At 42.7% G+C, this 20,308-nt stretch overlaps 2 protein-coding genes across 2 annotated transcripts in view; one reads left to right on the top strand and one right to left on the bottom strand.

The window, feature by feature from the left end:
• The window catches only part of SEC23A (SEC23 homolog A, COPII coat complex component), a 1,668,754-nt gene that overhangs the window by 550,311 nt on the left and 1,098,135 nt on the right, over positions 1 to 20,308 (bottom strand). The window lies entirely within an intron of this gene.
• LOC138527301 (histamine H2 receptor-like) overlaps positions 617 to 20,308 on the top strand; it is a 131,043-nt gene continuing 111,351 nt past the window's right edge. The window contains exons 1-2 of the mRNA XM_069638373.1: positions 617 to 728; positions 1,224 to 2,103. Of these exons, the coding sequence (XP_069494474.1) occupies positions 1,413 to 2,103 (691 nt within the window). The 5' untranslated portion in view covers positions 617 to 728; positions 1,224 to 1,412. The remainder of the gene's footprint in view (positions 729 to 1,223; positions 2,104 to 20,308) is intronic.

Genomic DNA, 20,308 nt, shown 5'->3' with positions numbered 1-20,308 from the left:
GTATAAGGCGCATAATAACGGAGACGAGACTCTAAACGCGGGACCTGTGTAGCTCTGCGTTGTCTTGCATCCAAGACAAATGCGTTGTCTCCCTGAGCTAGCCTCCCGCCCCAAAAAAGTCATGGGTTTCATGTTATTTTTTTGACAAGTATGTAAATGCACATTATTTTTATAAAGGAGAGTTTTTGTATGCTGCGTCATTCACCGAAGTAGCTTCCCCAAAAACTGTAGCCAATGTCCACAATACTGCTTCGAAAAATATTGTAGTTGAGTGAAAGTGCGCGATATGATCGATAAACGGTAAGCTTGACACCCTAAAAAGGACAGTGGTATTCTTGGTTCATGTTCCATTTGATGTGTACAAACATGCTCAAAAATTAAAATAGCGCCATGGCGTGACTCTTCTAACAACTACTCACTGTCATTCATTAAATCAAAGAGAATCCGCGTGGAGTGAAAAGTTCGCGAAGGATTTACTGGCCAGCACTAATTCAAGCGGCAGGAAACTTATACAGCGTTACATATATCAGTGCCCTGCCCCTTCCCATGAAACCCGCAGCATGCGCTCAACTTGATGTGCGCAGAGCGCATCGCGTGCAGTCCTCATGACACTGCTCGCCTGATACACGTCGAACCTCGCTTTAGTCACAGACGGACAACGTAACTTTCTGAAGAGAAGCGCGAGTGGACCGAGTATCAGCTCGCACCCAGCCAACGAGGACGACAAGGTAATCCACGCGCATGTTTATTTATCTCTTGCTCCAATCCTGGCAGAGTCGCCACGCCACAAAGCAAACCTATATGCTGTAACACGCAGTGTTCATTAAAATACGGCCGTTTACAAGGGCATTTGGGTGGAGTACGTAGCCAATTAAACATATTTTTAAGAATGCACGTTAACACAACGTTAGCCATTTGGTGCAAAGTAATACTCGCATTATTTCAGTTACTGACAATCCTTGATGGGCATTGAGTTTGCAGTCGTAGACCGTTATTAAATATTTACTCCGATTAATATGTGTGCCTACTGAAGACAAGGATTGTGAAATTTCCATGTAATGTTGCGCATTAATATGCGGTTTAATCTAATTAAAAAAATACCGTAGTCACTAAATAGTTAAGACAGATTCGTAGCTTCTTAATCAGTGTGACGAATATTGTGCACATGTGCTATCCTGCATTTTGCAAACAAGCAGGTGAGTGACATCTCTTTTTCGTTTCAGGCTATAGGGAGGTTTCTGCCACGAGGTACCACAGTAACAATGAAAAACGTTTCGTATTTGCTACTCCAAAGAAATCCAAACACTCCCCACGTGTCTATAGATCAGACAGCTTTCTAGAGACAGCATGGCCTGCACGGACATTCCGACCGCCCCAGGACTCCCACACTGGGCAGAGAAGAGTCTGTGACAATGCACGTGTCCTCTGTTCTCTATGCTGTGCTCTTGGTAACGACGTGCCTTGCCTCGGTCTCCACCAATGCCTTGCTGCTGGTTTTATTTGCCACTCATCTGAAACTGCGCACGGAAACCTGGGCATTGACTCTGAGCCTCACCATCTGCGACATGATGCTAGGGCTGACCATCGTGCCAGCGGGCGTGTACAGTTCATGCGGAGGGGGCCTGTTCACCGAAGACACCACCGCCTGTCGCCTGGCAGCCTTTCTGTTTGTTCTGCTTCAGCTGGCTTCGCTTCATTCGTTAACCTGGATGACCATTGACAAATTTACAGAAATATGCTTCCCCCTGCACTATGCCCAGCTATTTACGAGCCATCGGACGTGGTTAATCATCGCCTGTGTGTGGGTCTACTGCACTGTTCAAGCAAGCTTCCCCTTTATGGGCTTGGGATATTACGCTTACAATGGAAACGCAAGCCTCTGCATGCCCTCCTTGGGTTCTTCCACAAAAGCATACAGCCTGCTGCTCCTGATTCTCGGCATGAGCACCCCACTAATGACCGTCTGCGCGCTTTACATTGCTATCGTCCATGTCGCCAAACGCCAGGCCAGAAGGGGGACCTTCATGTGCAATGAGCAGCATTGCTATTATGTACCAATCAGGCCATACTTTAGGAATACGGTTTTGCTTGTCGCCTCTGCCGGTAAGTCCACGTTTCCTTAATTTCAGAAGCATGCATTGGTTTCTACTAAATTATCTTATTTTATCTTGAATACAACACCAATGTATCGTCCACACTGTACTCAACACACAACTAGATGCACAAGGAAAGAAAGGAGTGGTTACATAAGATTTTGAGACAACAAACAAGAACTTGAACAACTATCCACATGGACATCAGGGACTCGAACAGACTCCCTCAGACACCACCTACCTCTACAATAAGCTTCCACATGTGCACGTACATGGAAAGCATCAGGGGCTTCAACTCTTTCAGCTGAAGTGGGCACTGGGGATCTGGCGGGCCCAAAGGCAGCTGCCCCATGTTTCAAGACTTATGAGATCGAAACATGCTCCTTAAATTAAGACATGAAGCACACAGGTTACAGACTGACTTTGCCTCCTTCTTGCAGTATCCAGCAACACTCATCACCTTAATGCCTTTTACTCCGGTTTCCCTGACATTAGTACCCTACTGTGAAAGAGCGATTAATATAACTTAATATCTAGATAGACACTCAAGGGGCTTGGTGAAGGTTGAAAGACCCGTCCCATCTTACCCCAACCCCTTCTGTGAATCTCAAATTCACAGAGTACAGAGCACACAAACAGGCGCTGGGGAAGGTTTCAAGACCAATACCCTCCACATGGGGTCTTCAGCGTAAGCCAACCCACCAGCCTCTGACCACAACGTGCTAACAAACCGGACACAGCGTCAGTACCAGGAGCCATGTAAACAGCAGACATCACACTTGAAAAAGGCTGTTTACTAGAGAATGACTTGGAAATTGCCAATGCCAGTTCGGTGCCCTCAAACACGTATTTGTTCCACACTGACAGTGGCCTCCAGGGGAAATCTCTCATAAATGATTTATTCCATTAATGCATTTGAGGAAGAGAGGTCGAGGCGGGTATCGGTGAAGTTTGCCATTTCAGAGTTGGGTGTCATAGGAATAATAAGAGCAGAGAAAGGAGGGGCCAAGCAGTATGGGAAAAGAATGGAAAGTTCAGGCAAACAATTAGAGAGCGCTAGGACATCCTGACAGTTCGAGTTCAATATGCTGAGGTCATGATGATTAATTATTTAATCTTTTATAACACGCTTAATACCGGAGACCAATCTCTAAAGCGCGGGACCGGGATTCGCACCTTTGGTGCTCGGAGTTATCTTGCTTCCAAGATGAACACGTTTGTTGCCCCTAAACTATCCTCCCAGCCCACTGAATGTTTTCATCGCTACACATACATCTAATTTTATTTCCTTATGTGGGCCTGCAACATTTCAAGCTGCTGCATGAAACCTCATTCCCTCGAAAAGGCAACATTTATATAACTCAGTGTTCGATATGAATGCTTTTGCAGGTTTGAGCAGGCAGGCGGCGACAGTTAACATTTCACCAAAAACCCTTCAAGTAGAAAGCAAAGTTTGTACCACAGCAGTATGGATTCAACTACACGCACATTGCAGCTCTGTTTCACAACACCACCAAGCAGCAAGAGTAGTGAAAACCAATCCAGGAAGATAATCCTGCCCGCCCATGGCTCAAAATACCATTTCAAATTCTCCAAATTCAGCAGAAGTATGCATTTTTGATTAGGTCCATGGATTTTTCCAACGACCAGTCGTAAAACTGGGAATTGTCTTGTCCTAAAGCCTACGCGAGGCTCATAATTAATGCCACAAGGCCAAGTCAACAGGCACGAGTGATACAAAGAAATATTTGCACGTTTTCAAGAGCCCAGGGTAGAACCTTTCAGGTGGCTCGGGGTCTCCACCTATAGTGCGCCCAATATCTGGATTCTATTGGGAAAACATACAGCCTCCAGAACAGTATTCATGCAGTTCTTTGGACAAAAAAAGCCATTTCCACAAAGCATAGATCACAGAATCCCAGTAAAAGTTTTCACACATTGAGACAAATTATGAAGCCACTGAATGAGCACAGCCATTTTGATGGGGCTTAAGGGAGTTTCAACTAATTTATTCAGCAAGAAGCGATGCCATCAATACCGAAACGATCCTCTAACATTTTACTTTACTCTGATGATGTGGCCATTTTGACATTCGATCATAAAATAGCAATAATCCATATAATAAAGGAGGCATAGAAAGAATTTCGACCAGTTATATGGCTGTAAAGGTAATGTTGGCAAGACCAATACCTTTAAAAGTAAAGGTAGCTCTGTAGTACCTTACTGTCACACCAGGAACCAATTAGACTGAACTGAGATTCTGATCAAATGCACTCATTATATCCGGCAAGGACATTTCTTTGGCGAACCAACAAAGCATGTGACGAAAGAAATTAGGATACAAGCTCAGTTTATTACAAACCAGGTGGTGGTTGGGATAAATGGCAATCTCGACTAGTGGTTTTCCTACAACTAAACTGCAGGGTCCTCTCTGAGAACGATCCAAGATAAAATTGTTGGATGGGTCCAACTATAAAGTGGCAGGATTCTTTTTCTAATAGGCATAATCATCTCCCTCGGGTTCCCACAGTGTCCAGCTGCTTCATGGCTCAAATCGCAGTTAAAGGCATTTAGCAGTTAGCTGTTTCTTTGCCATAGGTCACCTTCATAGAGATATAGCGCGCACCCGCTATCTGTAATTCAATGCAACCAGAAGGATAGTGCCTGGCCCCCTTCTTCCAGTTTTAGGGATATCGTGCTCACGTCAATCCTTAAGGGATATCGTGCCCCTTCCACCAATAAGGTAGATCGTGCCCATACCACCAATAAGGGGTTGCTTGCCTTCTGATGACTAAGGGATAGCGTGTCCTTCTCAAGACTAAGGTATAGCGCGCCCTTTTCATGAATAAGGGATAGCAATCTCGCTCACATCCAACTGATCGGCGCCATTCTCACAGTTAGCGAACAAGTGCCCTTCTCACTGGAAAGCATTATTTGTCCCTTCAGGATCTCCAGGGGCTCCTTATCAGCATCAGCAACTTGGTTAGCTTGGCAAGATGGGCCAGGACTTTCAAGGTTGCTTTATCAACCAGTCTGTGCCTGTTGTCCCACTTTAGGCTCCCCAATGGTCCTAGAATCAGCTTTTCAATCATTCTTTGCCTTGCTCTGGACTTTTATACGCATATCATTCCAATTCTCTAATTCACGTCTTTTCAGATTGCTTCTATTCAGTCGTGGTTTACACAAGGCTCTTGGAATAGTCTACTTGCCTAATTATACTTCCCCTGCTATTGCAGCTATTTCAACTCCCACCCGATAGCTGGCTTCACGCAGCTCATCTCATTTGGCAAATCTGTAATATGCATCACTTCATGTGCTGGGAAGCTCAAAACTGGTAGTACTGTGTCATGCATAGTTGGCAATCTCTGTCCATGGGGGAGACCCAGCAGTAACATGTAACTTTCCTTGTTTTTTGATCTGTGGTCCCCACCGGGTGCCAGTATCTCATAACTCCACAGGATCCCCTCCGGCACGGGGATCCGGTAGTGTTAGTTCCCAGAGCATAGAATATTGCATAAATGTTTGTTCTTTAGCACTAGACAATCACTTTGTGGGTCTCCTTTGATCGATAAGGGCTTGCACAGTGTCTAAGTTATACGTCTTGCCTATGCTAGCAGTCTTTTTTGTTGCTGGGATCACAGTGCCAGAAGAAAATAGGCACAGGGCATTGGCAAGAGGATAATGATGTCTCACCACACTCAGAATCTTCTAACTGTAGGATCACATCACTCAGATCGAGCCATAACCAGGGACTCAGGAGGAGTGCTTGGAAGCTCCCACCCTGTACAGCCTCCATGTAGTACAGATTCAAAAGGATCCCACAATACAGCTTCCTTCCCTTGCTGTTCAGAGTGAGTCACCCTAGATGCATATACACTTGCTCATGCTCGCCTCTTAACCAAAAAAAGGGCGAAAAACCATGTACTTATCAAAAATATACACATATTTTAATGTTTATCAAAAAACACATCACATTCACAATAAAATTTAAAAATAACACATCATTGTGGTCCAAACTCATTGTGAACCACATCTATCTGTGCATACATTTTCCACTGTTGGCATAGAAGCTGACACTTCAAAAACCTTGTCTACGCCTAGATATGGGGTATTCAAACACCACTGTTCCTAATGCCCTCCCTGATTTCTGTGGGCAAAAAGGCTGTGCCGACACTTCAAAAATGTGTTTCTAGAACCAACATAGATCTTAAACATACAAATATACGTAGAAATACATCCACTCTTTATATCCTGTTGGTGCTATTTTCAGGGCACTCAGTCTTTATACATGTTCTGGTTTTCACGCGTGTCATCACGTGTCAGTTTGCCACAATTTCAACATTTCTACAAAACAAACAAACATTGAATCTTAAAAACATGGTTTCTTTTCTTTTGTGCACAACACGTCGTACATCACATCTATACCAACTTCACCTCCATTATCAATGCAAACAGCAGGGTTCATTTCTTCCTGGTCTTATTACTTTCCCATCTTTACTCAATACTTACACATTCTGCATATTCTCATTATTTTACTACAAACTTATTTCGAGGAAGCGTTATCCAATTTCTATCGCCTCTTACCACACTTTATGTTCATTTTATCATAGGGCGTGATTGCCTCTGTCTGTCTCTCTAAGATTTTCTCTGATCTATACATTAATTCACTGTCTCAATGTTGCAGTCTTTACAAGTAGGTTCTATTGTTTCCAACCAGATAACACCTACTAGCCCTCCACATGTCTACACTATATGCAGGTTTACCTATTTGGAGCAGGGCAATAGTTTCCCACTGCTATCCTTGCTTCAAAAAGTGCGGATTGTACTTTTACTGCAGGTCGTTGCGGCACAACAATCTGTTTGGACACCTACAGCAAAGATCTCTAACAAAATAGAGATCCGTGTTGTGAAAATCTTTTTACTCTTTAACAAAAATGGAAAATGTGTTTCCTCTCTACCTCGTGCGGCTTACCTATTTTACTTTGCCCCACGATCTTATTCTCTGGAGAAAGATTAGTGGTTTTCCACCACATTCGGCATTGTTTTCTTGCTACGAAATCTAGATGGCCAAACACAAACAAAGGCACTTATTAAGTTTCCCTTGTGATGGTGCATCAGTACCTCTTCACACATCACGCATCCCTCTTACCTAGTAATCTCTGTGCTGGTCTCCCGTGTAACTCGCGTACGCTAGTCTCCTCTCGGAACGCTGGAGCGGATAGTTCCTGCCAGCTGCCGTCTAAAATAACCGGCAGATCTATCTCACGTGACACGTACGTCATCGCCTAGGTTTCTCGCTCACGTGACCGCCACCATCTTGCTTAGGTTCCCTCATCCGCCATGATGGAGCGGGTGCATAAACCAGAGTCGGTGCTTGCTTCAGACATATTTGTATGCATGTAGATTAACCATAGAAAACAAAAGGTGTAGCGTATCAATCTGCACCGTTATCTATGTATTTTACAAGTGTGTGGACATATGTGTCAAATATCATTATATTCTAAAGTCATTTGTTTCTCGCTCACGTGACCGACAACCATCTTGCTTTGGCTTCCTCGTCCGCCATGATAGAGTGGGTTTGGGAACTTGGGTCGGTACTTACTTCAGACTAGTATTTGTATACGTGTGAAGTCACCATATACATCAAGTAGTATCGATCTGCACCACAGATCGTTCTACATCTATGACAGATATGCAGACGTATGTCTCGAACATCATTAGGTATCAATGCCCAACCTCGAGTTTTATCCTCCTGACGGGGTCGATACTCTACACTATATGAGCTCCTCATTCATTGTCTTTTGAGGAAACCTAGACCAACTTTGATTTAACCAATCAGACTACGACTATATGTGTCTTCCAACACATCCATATCACACACACTTTGCGTTTTTCATTTTTTATGGTGAATGAATAGAGACCATTCAATCGAAATGTTTAGCCCATTTTTTACACTATCTAGGGAATAGATCCATTTCTGTTCCGCCTGTCTTAATTTCAAATCTCTATTACCCCCTCTAGGTTGGGGGGGTATCATCTCAATGATGAACCAGTGAATATCATCCACTCCATGTCGGGCGCTCTTAAAGTGTGCTACCAAGGGTTTCTCCGGTACCTGATTCTTCACACAGGATCTGTGTTCACAGATCCTCTGACGAATCGGTCTCTTGGTTTTCTATCCGCTCCAGCGTTCCGAGAGGAGACTAGGGTACGCGAGTTACACGGGAGACCAGCACAGAGATTACTAGGTAAGAGGGATGCGTGATGTGTGAAGAGGTACTGATGCACCATCACAAGGGAAACTTAATAAGTGCCTTTGTTTGTGTTTGGCCATCTAGATTTCGTAGCAAGAAAACAATGCCGAATGTGGTGGAAAACCACTAATCTTTCTCCAGAGAATAAGATCGTGGGGCAAAGTGAAATAAGTAAGCCGCACGAGGTAGAGAGGAAACACATTTTCCATTTTTGTTAAAGAGTAAACATTTTTTCACAACACGGATCTCCATTTTGTTATAGATCTTTGGTGTAGGTGTCCAAACAGATTGTTGCGCCGCAGCGACCTGCAGTAAAAGTACAATCCGCACTTTTTGAAGCAAGGATTGCAGTGGGAAACTATTGCCCTGCTCCAAATAGGGAAGCCCGCATATAGTGTAGACATGTGGAGGGCTGGTAGGTGTTATCTGGTTGGAAACAATAGAACCTACTTGTAAAGACTGCAACATTGAGACAGTGAATTAATGTATAGATCAGAGAAAATCTTAGAGAGACAGAGGCAATCACGCCCTACGATAAAATGAACATAAAGTGTGGTAAGAGGCGATAGAAATTGGATAACGCTTCCTCGAAATTAGTTTGTAGTAAAATAATGAGAATATGCAGAATGTGTAAATATTGAGTAAAGATGGGAAAGTAATAAGACCAGGAAGAAATGAACCCTGCTGTTTGCATTGATAATGGAGGTGAAGTTGGTATAGGTGTGATGTACGACGTGTTATGCACAAAAGAAAAGAAACCATGTTTTTAAGATTCAATGTTTGTTTGTTTTGTAGAAATGTTGAAATTGTGGCAAACTGACACGTGATGACACGCGTGAAAACCAGAACATGTATAAAGACTGAGTGCCCTGAAGATAGCACCAACAGAATATACAGAGTGGATGTATTTCTACGTATATTTGTATGTTTAAGATCTAGTACATGGTTTTTCGCCCTTTTTTTGGTTAAGAGGCGAGCATGAGCAAGTGTATATGCATCTAGGGTGACTCACTCTTAACAGCAAGGGAAGGAAGCTGTATTGTGGGATCCTTTTCAATCTGTACTTCATTGTCCTCACCCACACAGCCCCTAAAAAGAGGACATTCGTAGCTCATCAGAATTGATGACAGCCTCCATGTAGCTCATGACTCTGCTGATGTGGTCCTGGTAGGCCAATTTACCTGAGAAAATCTTGCAGGCCTTTAGATGGAGTCTAGAATCCGACTGCCACATAACTAAAACAAAAATTGGAGCAAACTAGTAGACTACGTATTTCAGTTCTTTGCTGCTGCAACACCACCAAAAGGATCATAGTGCCCAGTTCTCTCCATTTATTTAAGGCTCTCCCCATTTACGTTACAAATACTTTTTTTTTCACACAGCCGTATTTCTTGACTGTAATTTTCACATACAGCACTGCAAAGATTAGACAAGTCACTCTCCATTGAGAAGGAGGCGGTCTTTCACCAACTTGAACATTATTTGGCAGTAACACGTTACTGCATCCTAAAATTACTCAGCAATGCTCATTAGCAATGTTTGCTCTTTTGCCACATAAGAATAAAAAAAAGCCTTCAGGTCATTGGTGGTCAGAATCATCTAAAAAAGATATATTGGACTCTAAACACTCATGAAGGTCAGGGGAGATAATGCTAGGTAAGCTCAGACTAACAGTTATTGCTGGACACATGCACTGGCAGAACAACTTACTCCCTTAATATTTAAGGATTTGTGTTTATTTGTATTTTATTGAATTTATATAGCGTTTTAATCCAAAACGCTTTACACGAGGAACAAGCAAATACAACAAGCATAAATAACAATTCAATTAAACCAGAAAACAGTACAAAAACAATTTACATTATGGAAGAGGATTGGAGAGTAGAGAGGGGCCAAGGTGTAAAAGGAAGTGGGAGGTATGAGCAGTGGTGAGAGCAGAAGTAAGAGAGGAAACAGAGGGTGAAGAGAGAAGAATAGAAAGGATGAGGATTAGAAAAGTGCAGGAAGTAGGGTAGGGGGAGAATAGAGTGAAAGGAGATGAATTGGCTACCATCTTGGAGAAAAATGGGACCTAAATATCTGCCTGATATGTGGATCACAAACTTGCTGAACTACAAATGCCTCTATATTTATAACTATGGAATGGTATTGGTCTTAGATACTATGCACATATCCACCATTGTGGTCTTAAAGCTCAGAGCCTTGTCCATTTAAAGGCGGTGTGTGACACTGCCAAAAGGTGGCAACCGGACTGCAGGGTTACTGATGGTGATCATTTGGATGAATGTTTAGTGTTCAGTGTTTTGACCAGAAGGAAATGTAATCAAAGGAAGAGAATGAAGCTGCCCTTCTTGGCTTGTAGACCGTTAATCAAGAAGACGTTTGCAATCAGAATACCCCATTATACCCATTTTATAGATATGGTTAACAGAGTAATTTCACAATGTGAGAAATAGACTAAGAAGCTAGGAACTGACATGTCTGAGGAAAAACGGTCTCCAGTCAATTCAACAGTGGAATATTATAAACATTCAAGTAGATTTAATGTGTTTCCCCTCCCTCCTAACTTCCCAACTAAAATACAAACATTGGCAATGAATATTGAGGCAAACTACCCTGATGCAGCAGTGTAGATGCAGATGCGATTCATATGATAACTGAGCGTTCTATTACATGGAAAGATTGTACTCATTTTTAAGAATACTAATACAATAGGTCAGGTCATTATAGAAGCAGATACCAAAATCATTTTAATTTGAATTGGATTGGATTTGGTCAGATAGGGACAATCTGGATTTTAGAGATTCCATTGCCAGGATCATTATAGAGAGGGCATTGAGAGACAGACCGAATAAGAGCTAATCAATAGATTCAGGAAATGTGGAAACATGCTTTAAAGAAGATTTCATGTACTAAAGGCACAGACGACCTTATATAAGCAGACATTATGAATGCTTTGATCCTACGTTGTTGCTGTATTGTTATCAATTCCATTTTTTTATTGTCAATAATGATTTTCTTTTAGTTATTTTGTTTTGTTAAACTTGAAGTGCTATTTTCCAAATCAAATGCTTCATAAAAAAAGGTTTAAGCACTGTGTCTTAAGCATCATTTGTCATGAATTACTTTGGACAATAAGATCCACATCACTGCCTCTCAGAAAGAATAAGTCAGACTATGTTAACAACAATGACCACCATACGAGATTACAAATAAAAGCTCTCATGTAAGATTGGCATTATTAATCCTTATTAATATTGCCCCCAGGCAGCACTTGCAGTACCAGCAAAGAGCCAAGATTTGTAATACTGAACTGAGACAGGATCCCCAATAACCACCATGAAGACAGAATTAGGAGTAATGGTAAAAAGTAATAAGATTTGCCAAAAATATCAATTGGTATAAAATTAGTAATGATTAGAGAAGGCAGTGGATTGCCAATACAGGCCAAATATAATTAGCCCTAATAATCTCATGCATGATTTACAATAATGATCTAAGGCAGGAGTAACATTAAATACAAATGAGACACTCAGACATTGTCTAGTTTAGGTTTCCAACCCATCTCGATCACCTTTCACTAATACCCTGCAGACACAGTCCCATCCTTATTTATTGTTTTATAGGCACACCTATGAACGCAGTCGCTTTTTCTCTCAACTCCCCATAGGCAAAACCTACCCTTAATAGTCGCTCACCAACTGCTCCATCCACATGGACAATCCTACCCTTAGATATATGATCCCTCCATTCACCCATAATTCCCACACAGGCATAGCAACTCACATTATCTAAACCACAACAGGCACATCCCCCACCATACCACGGATCCCCCCTAGGCAAGTCTCCACACTACACCCACCCCTATCTGATAGACTATGTATCCGCCACCATGCACATAGTCTCCTCCAAACTCACACGATCACAACCAAATGGGAGTAGAGGAAAAACAGGAGAACAGAGAGAAAAGTGATGAAGGTATGGTAAAAGGAGAGCAACAATAGATGTGTGGATAAATGAGCATCTTTTGAACAAGATGATCAGGACTTGAATTCCTGCTTCCCACTTGACCAAAACTATGATCTTGAGCACATCACTTTATCTCCCTTTGCTTCTGTTTTATTATCTGCCAAATGTTGAGAGTGCTTAAAAACAAATGGAATACCTTTGTAAAGTGATTACTGCATATGAAGATGTGGCCTGGTGGATAAACGGCAGCCGTTGGAACCCTAAGATCTAAATTCCAATCATAGCTTCACCACTTGGCCCAAAATATGTGATCTTGTGAAGGTCACTATCTCCATGTGCTTCAGTTGCTTTCTCTGCAAAACAGTGGAGTGCTTGGAAATAAACAGAACACTGGTATCATGTTCTACAGGTATCGAATGGGCAGATATCGATGTAGTTCCTGCTTGTAGACCAGAAGAGTTTGTTAGCTTGACACAACAGCTACTAGAAATTAGTTAGAGTGGTTTTGAGAGCTTGTTAGGACTGTGGGTCTTGCGCTAATGTGCGTGTTGCTATCTTCTTTACGTTGCCTGCCGCCTGTCAGGTGGATCTCAGAGGGATCAAGCTCCTAAGGTCCTAATGTTTGCAAGGGTTGTTCTGGGTTAATGAGATCCAAAAACTTGAAATTAGGCGCTGGACAGTGGTTCCTTAATATCCAATGAGTATCAATTTCCACACACGTTAGGTGTTTGCAACATTTGTTGATTTTTTTTTCCTTCAGTAATTCACACATTGGTTGTCACTCTTGTGACCAACAGATTCTTTGCTAAAACTTCATATGTGGTACAGAGTATGTGATATACTTTTATTCCATTAGTGTTGACACGTATTTCAACCTTTGAGGTCTTTCTCAAGGCTGCATATTAGTGACATGAGTGATGGTGCACAGTGAGTGGTGATAGAGGAACATTCGTAATTATTAAATTAAAGCCCATAATTAGTTGTCAGTATTTGATGGTGAGACTATAGTTAACAAGTTCATAAAGAAGTTAATAGTCCCGTGACATTTGTCCGGTGTGACATATTCACATATTAGCAATGCATTTGTGTGTATGTTAATTGGTCAAATGGGTTAAATTACCATTGTATTTTACCATTTTCAGTCAGTTATAGTCATATTATGCAATTGTTATTGTTTCATGGCATTATTAGCAAAATACAAACGGGGAAAGAAATGTTTTAATTAGTTTGGGGAGGTAAAAAGAGAGGAAAAAGAGAGAAATTGCTCTTTAGTTGCCTTGTTTGTTGGTCTAATTATGATTTGCGTAAGCTTTTGAGGTTGGTTGAGTAAGGCTTACCAAATGTAGGGTTAGCGTGTTCCCGGATGGTTGGAATTGAAATTCTTATGTTCAGCAATGGTAGAGGGTGAAACCTATGTGGAAAGAGATAGAGGAAGTAATGAATCTCCTATGTTGGTCCTAATGCTAATAGTTCCATGGTTGGTTTGGGTTTCTTAGTGCCTCCATTAGGTGCAATTCACCAGCTTAAAGAGAACGGGGGCCGATCAGTGTTTGCTGTGCTCGTGGGTTAGTAGGCTAGAGAAGTAGCGTGCCAAAATAATGCAGTGAAAACTACATATTCAGTGCTCAGTACATACAGAATGAGGAAAGTCCTCCATAGCGTTAATGGGGTTCCATGGTGCGTTAACCTATTGCTCCTGTGCAGAGGATCTTGCGTGCCTGACCGATGCAGTGAATACTATGTAAACAGCAATCAATATTCACAATGTGCAGAAGTTCCTTCATGGCGTTTGTAGGGGGGGGGGGTGTCCCCAGGTGCGTTAAATGAAAAGCTCCTGTGTTGAGGCAAGTGTGTTGCCCACTCCCGTTAGTACGTGTCAGTTTCAGTAAATAGTTACGTTGTTGTGGGCGCCTCTATACTGTAGAAGTAGGCCCATTATCTTGCCCAAATAGTTGAATGTAGCCCAAGTGATTATGGCATAAATGCTCTGTTGGTTCAGCTTCACGCAAGTTACAAAAACACACATGGTTTTAAGGAGTGTGTTTTCAAATTTTCGCTTGCCTATAGGCGCTGTATTCCTTAACGTTGCATAAATGACAAGGTGGCTATATTAGTGCCCATTTCCCAGTGCATGTGTCATGATGCCTGCTCCCGAGGAGCCAGGTCAGGCCCAGCGTCCCCGGAAGCAGACTTCATACTCACAAAGCAGGACCCAGCAAACCCATATAGGGGCTCTTTGGACCTTGTCCTGGCGCCTTTGGCGCCAGGCTCATAAAAGGCATCTGTCCTGGCGCCATAGGCGCCAGGCTCATCATGGCAGAACATATGGTAATGCTTGGGTGAACTCACCTGAGGCAGACCATGCTGCATACTCACCCGAGGCAGACCATACTGTCTGAAGCTCCAAGCCAACTAAGGCTGGGGAAGAACTATTTTCTTTCAGGAACTCTTTTCTTACTCGGGTGGGGCCAGTGGAAGAACACTCACCTGAAGCTCTTCCAAGGCTATTTAAACCACGCCCGGATGGCCACACGTGCTTCACGTTATTCTGCATCTGCAGCAGGACGCTCACCGAGTCGGCTCCTGCATCCTGGCTCCTGCCACGCCCGCCAGCACCTGGAACACCTGCAAGGAGAGAAAGGCAAGCATTAGGACATTACCTACCTTCATCCAGCATCCGGATTCTTCACTCCGTCGATCCTGCAAAAGAAAGTCAAGGGTTAGAAACCCATCTCATCGCTCGCTGCAGCGCCGCTTCCACTTACCTTCACGTGGCGCTGTCTAGCTCTTCAGCGGTCATAGGCGACATCGGCCGCATCCCAGCTCCTACGGAAAAGAAAGACAATAGTTAGAAGCGCTCCGCTTCTCACGTTGCCGCGCCGCTTCCACTTACCCTCACGTGGCGCCGGCAACCTTTTCGGTCGCATTCAAGACCTACGGAGAAAAAGGACAAAACAAGGTGAGCAACGAACTAATTACAAAAGGACAGATTACTCACCTTAAGTTTTACCTGAATTTTGTTGGGACCTCAGTTCCCTTTTCGGGTCGGAGTGGCTTTTCTGGCTTTTCCACTCATTAAGGTGTCGGAGCAAACCACTACGGCACACCTTCATTAAAAGTACTCACCTGAGCTTACCTCGGCGAATCCATTCCTCCACACGGATTCCTCACCTAGTCCCTGAAAATTAAACAAAGGCCAAGGGACAAATAAGACTTGATCTTTTGAACTATATACTTACGGCAGCATTTTGGTAAAGGCAAGCAGACATCGAACCCTCGCCAAATCCGAGATCCAGTGAAGTAACTGGAAATCTACGCGTCAGAAGCAGGATGGAGAGCTCGTCCATACAGAAATTAAGGTGAGAGTCTGCGGAAGGTACAGCTAGGGTTCGAGGAGGGTGAGAAGGGGAAAAAGGGGGGAATCTCACACACAATCTAGCAGACAGTTAACTCCCTTTTCCCATCTACAGAAGGATTATTCTACGGGCCAGACAGACGAGGTTTGGGGGTCCAGTCCAGTCCATCTTCCAAGCACTACGCTTTACCGTGGAAGAAGTTGTAGCAGTCCAGAACGGGTCGGCGCCTCCGTGGGAATCAGGTGAGTGTTACAGCATGTTGCTGTGAGTGCGACGTGACTTGTTAAAAATGGGGGCAGGGGGAGGAGAGAATGGGTTGCAATGGACACAAACTTCCAGAAGGTTAAGATAGGTCTCTATCATAAGGAGGATCACTAATTGTTACCAGATAGCGCTTTTAAATAAACTACATGTGGGGCCCAGAATGATTAGCAGTCTTACCTCTTACTCTCGGGTGAGTGTCCGTGTAGTCTCCTGGTCTCGCAGTGATCTGCTTCAGTGTGCGACACCACAAGACTGCAAGAGTGCTACCATTAAAGTGTAAGCTGTCCATCCATTGGTCCCGGCCAAAAAGTGTTCCTATTGGTCCATGGTCAGCTGTTTGGGATGAGCCAATGACTCGGCTCGATTGCTCCCCTCATTGCACTGGGTAATATTTGGGGCCCATTTGTGCAGTGAAGTTACAGTTTAGGCAAAGCCCCCTATGGTATTTGAAAAAAAGGGGGTAAGGGGGAAAGGGGAAAAGAGGGAACTATGTCCTGTTGTGAATACTCACGTTTCAAACACGGCTCCTCCAGTGCCTTGTTTCAAAGTATTTGCAGTGAAATTGCGAACATGATATGGTGTGTGTCACCAAACGGGCGTTTGGGTATTCCAATAGTCCCACAAAGCAAGGTGTGGAGAGGGAACACCAAAGATTGTCAAAGGAAATAGATCAGCTGAAGGAAGAAATTGATAGCAGTAATGCACTAGCGAGCTCTAAGGAACGTAATTTCAAGATTATGCACGAGATCCTCAAGAATCATCAGGATGAAGTTAATTTGAGAAAATGCCGCAAATGTGCGCGAGATGATCAGGACTATGAAGACAACCGTATATGCAGTACTCCAGATACGATTTTGAGGTGGGAGTATTTTCCTCCCAATTTTTAAACTTTGAGAGTAAATGTGATTTTAAGAGAGTAAAAATGACTTCACCTTGGCAAGAGAGTAACATCTATTTGACCTACAGCCGACCTGTGCAAAAACTGTTTGGAAATCATTAACATGTGGCAGCTTTCTGCATTGTGACAGAATACACCTTTCATTATTTCTCTAAGGTCTGGCCATTTTCTCTCTCCTGTACATATTTAAATGTTGAAAACACAAAAACCTAGCCAATTACATAGTAAAGCAAGCATGAATTGTATTGTGTGTTTTGAGGTTCAAAAGCAGAATTGTCTTTTGATGTTTAATGAAAGTCCTCATTTCCTGGAGCTATTACTACCTAATGGTATGCCAATTTTATGATACAAGAGTGCAGAGAGGCAAGGAGTCAATGCTAAATTCTATATCTAATCTCATGGTCAAATGGTTATTTATATAGTGCTTTCGGCAAAGTGCTGACATAGAACATATTTATCACAATTATCACCAAACCTAAGACGGTACTCCTTTATCGACCTTGAAAGAATGAAAAGCTGAGTTGGACTTGCCGGTATTCGAACCTGCAACCTACAGAACACACACACATCATAGCAACGAGTGCTCAACCGGCTGAGCTATCATATTGGCTAATATCCTTCAGAGATTGGTTAACTGAGTATCGACTGTGGTATAACAATCACAGTGCCTAGATGTTGGATGAACCATGTATGAAGCGCTGCATAAAGTTAAATACCTATCTGAATGATCACAGGGACAGGTTTTGCTGAGTTTCTATTTCAATTACAAATGTAACTCATTTGTTTGATTTTGAACAGCGATTGCACTTCCTCGAGAGTCAGGTTTTGGATGTTTTAATTGTAGCATTGAAGATTTGAGAGGTCAGAACACCTGTGATTGGTATAATGACAATCACTCACCCTTGAAGAAAGACTCTGCTGCCACTGACCATTTATAGTGATGTACCCCATTGAGTGCAAGGTGGAATGGATGTAAACTAGACTGTGCATAGTCATCATTTTACACACTGTTTTTATAATTATAGTGTACATTAAATTGTAAATGTAAAAATGATCTGCCTCCGCATGATTATGCACTCATCACAGGAAGTCTGAAAAATACAATTGTGCAAAATTGGTTTGCTTTCACTGGGGAAAAAAAGCATAATTTGTTACAAAATATTAATTCTCAACTGCAGGTTTTCCATTTTATTAATTTTACAATCTTAAAATGCTAGGTAAATAAATATGCACAGTGCTTCTGTTTCCTCCATGAGCAGCAAAACAGCAGAAGTGGAATAGAAAGAAACCATTCCTTTTAACCCGGTGTGCAGTTTCGTTTTTTGAAAGGCTTCAGAGAAATGCATTCTGTTTGAGAGGCGTTTATCCAAGGCTTGCAATTACATCCATGTAGATAAGCATCAAAAGAAGCCTTCTGTTTTCTGTCAAGTAACCTGACCTTTGCACTGCCCTCTGCTCTAAACTTGTGTGTAAACGTACACAGGAAAATAATAAAACTGTCGTATTTACAAGACTTGCATGCGTAAAAAGGCCTTGTATGCACGCTATCTGGAGGCCTGCATATATGTACGTTCCATGCTAAATATGATGAAAGCTACCGTAACACTTCCAAGGAAAGTACTCCAAATAGCTCACCAGCGAGCTCAGAGGTTGATAGTGAAAACGAAAGTAACAATGAGGAATCGGACCCCACCACAGTAACAACAGACACTGTACAAAATGAACCAGAGACAAACCTGGAAAAGAATTCAGAGGAAACAACCATTGCGGAACCAAGCTATACCAAAGGATATTGTTTTTTAGACAAGATCAAAAGATATCAGAAGGGTACCAAAACACTGCAAAACACCAAGAAGGTGAGATTCCAGGACCCTTTAGTGGGAAACCGAGCACCAAGAGGAAACCAACCATGAGAGGCACGAGAGGAGGGATCAAGAAACCTAAGCAAAGAGCAAGAAAACAAAGTTATGCTCACCAGATCAAAGACACAACTGGAGCAACGAAGCTCAAGAAGGTAAACTTGGTACTGAATCTATCCAAATACACACCAAGCGACACTGAAATTGACATTCTCAACAAAGATTTATCATTTGCCCCGACAGCAAACCTGGACCATGTGGAAGCACACATTGAACCTTTTACGTTCACTAGGAAGCTCAAACTGAAAAAGAAAGTTGCGAAGAAGGTCAACTGGTAAACAACAGCTCCAGAATACCAAATCATAAGCAGCATTGATCTAGAGAACCTGAACCATCCTCACCTACTGATGAATTTGGAGACAGAAACTACGGAAGACACAATAGCTAAAACATCTATAATGAAGGAACTGAACATTAAATAATCAAATTTGGACATCCCAGAACTTTTACTCCGGTACTATATGGGGACAATGCCAGTGATATTTTTCAACTAGCAGTAACTAAAGACTTACATGAGTTGGAGGGTAAGTCCAAAACCAGGAAACACTATACCTAAGGCAATTTGAAACCAGAGGAAGTCAAGGTCCTCAAAACCTTGAAGGAGAACAAAATTATAATTATCAAAGAGGCTGACATAGGTGGGAACATTGTGATACTTGATAAGGAAGATTATATCAAAATGGCAACACAACACTTACAAACACCAGGATGCTACAGCAAGATACCAAGCAATCCGACTCAGACAATAGAGCATCAAGCCATGGAACTGGTAACGAAATGGCACAAGACGGGACAGCTCACGGACGTTGAGCGTGACTATTTGAAACCCAAGCACCTATGTATACCTACAATTTACTTCCTGCCAAAGTTACACAAGACGTTTGAAACCATCCCAGAGGGCAGGCCAATACTAAATGCTTTTCCAAAGGTAGCGGGCGCCCCTCTCTCGCAAGAACAGACATGATAACCTGTTCAGTGGTTATTAACCACTTGAGAGTTCGCAGCCACTGCTTTTACTCACTGTGCCTTTCACAGCTGGGAAATATCCATTTGCATATCAGTCTTTGTCCTGCCCACTGTGCTTAGAGAGGCATCAGCTTCACCTCACTGATGATCCCAACAAGGGTGAAACACGTGTATGGGGTTGCTGGTGGTACTCTCGTTCAGATTGGAGTTGCCATTGTATTTCGGTGCTGGACTGCCCCTGGGCAGGACAAAGACTGATATGCAAATGGATATTTCCCATCTGTGAAAGGCACAGTGAGTAAAAGCAGTGGCTGCGAACTCTCAAGTGGTTAATAACCACTGAACAGGTTATCATGTCTGTTCTTGCGAGAGAGGGGCGCCCGCTACCTTTGTAAAACAATACTAAATGCTATATGCTGGATAACGGAGGCATTTGCCAAGTACATTAACAATGTTCTGGGACCCGAGGTCAGCAAGATACCTGCATACGGACAGTATGCACACACTACAGATTTTGGAAGAAATGGATTGGAAGGAAGAGTACCTATTTGTGACTTTGGATGTCAAAGCGCTATACACTTCAATTGAA

Source organism: Ambystoma mexicanum, chromosome 14 (genome assembly GCF_040938575.1).
Source record: "Ambystoma mexicanum isolate Mex_15411 chromosome 14, UKY_AmexF1_1, whole genome shotgun sequence".
NCBI classification, from domain to species: Eukaryota; Metazoa; Chordata; class Amphibia; order Caudata; family Ambystomatidae; genus Ambystoma; species Ambystoma mexicanum.
The sequence above is the reverse complement of the archived record's forward strand: the minus strand, read 5'-3'. Positions and strand labels throughout refer to the sequence as shown.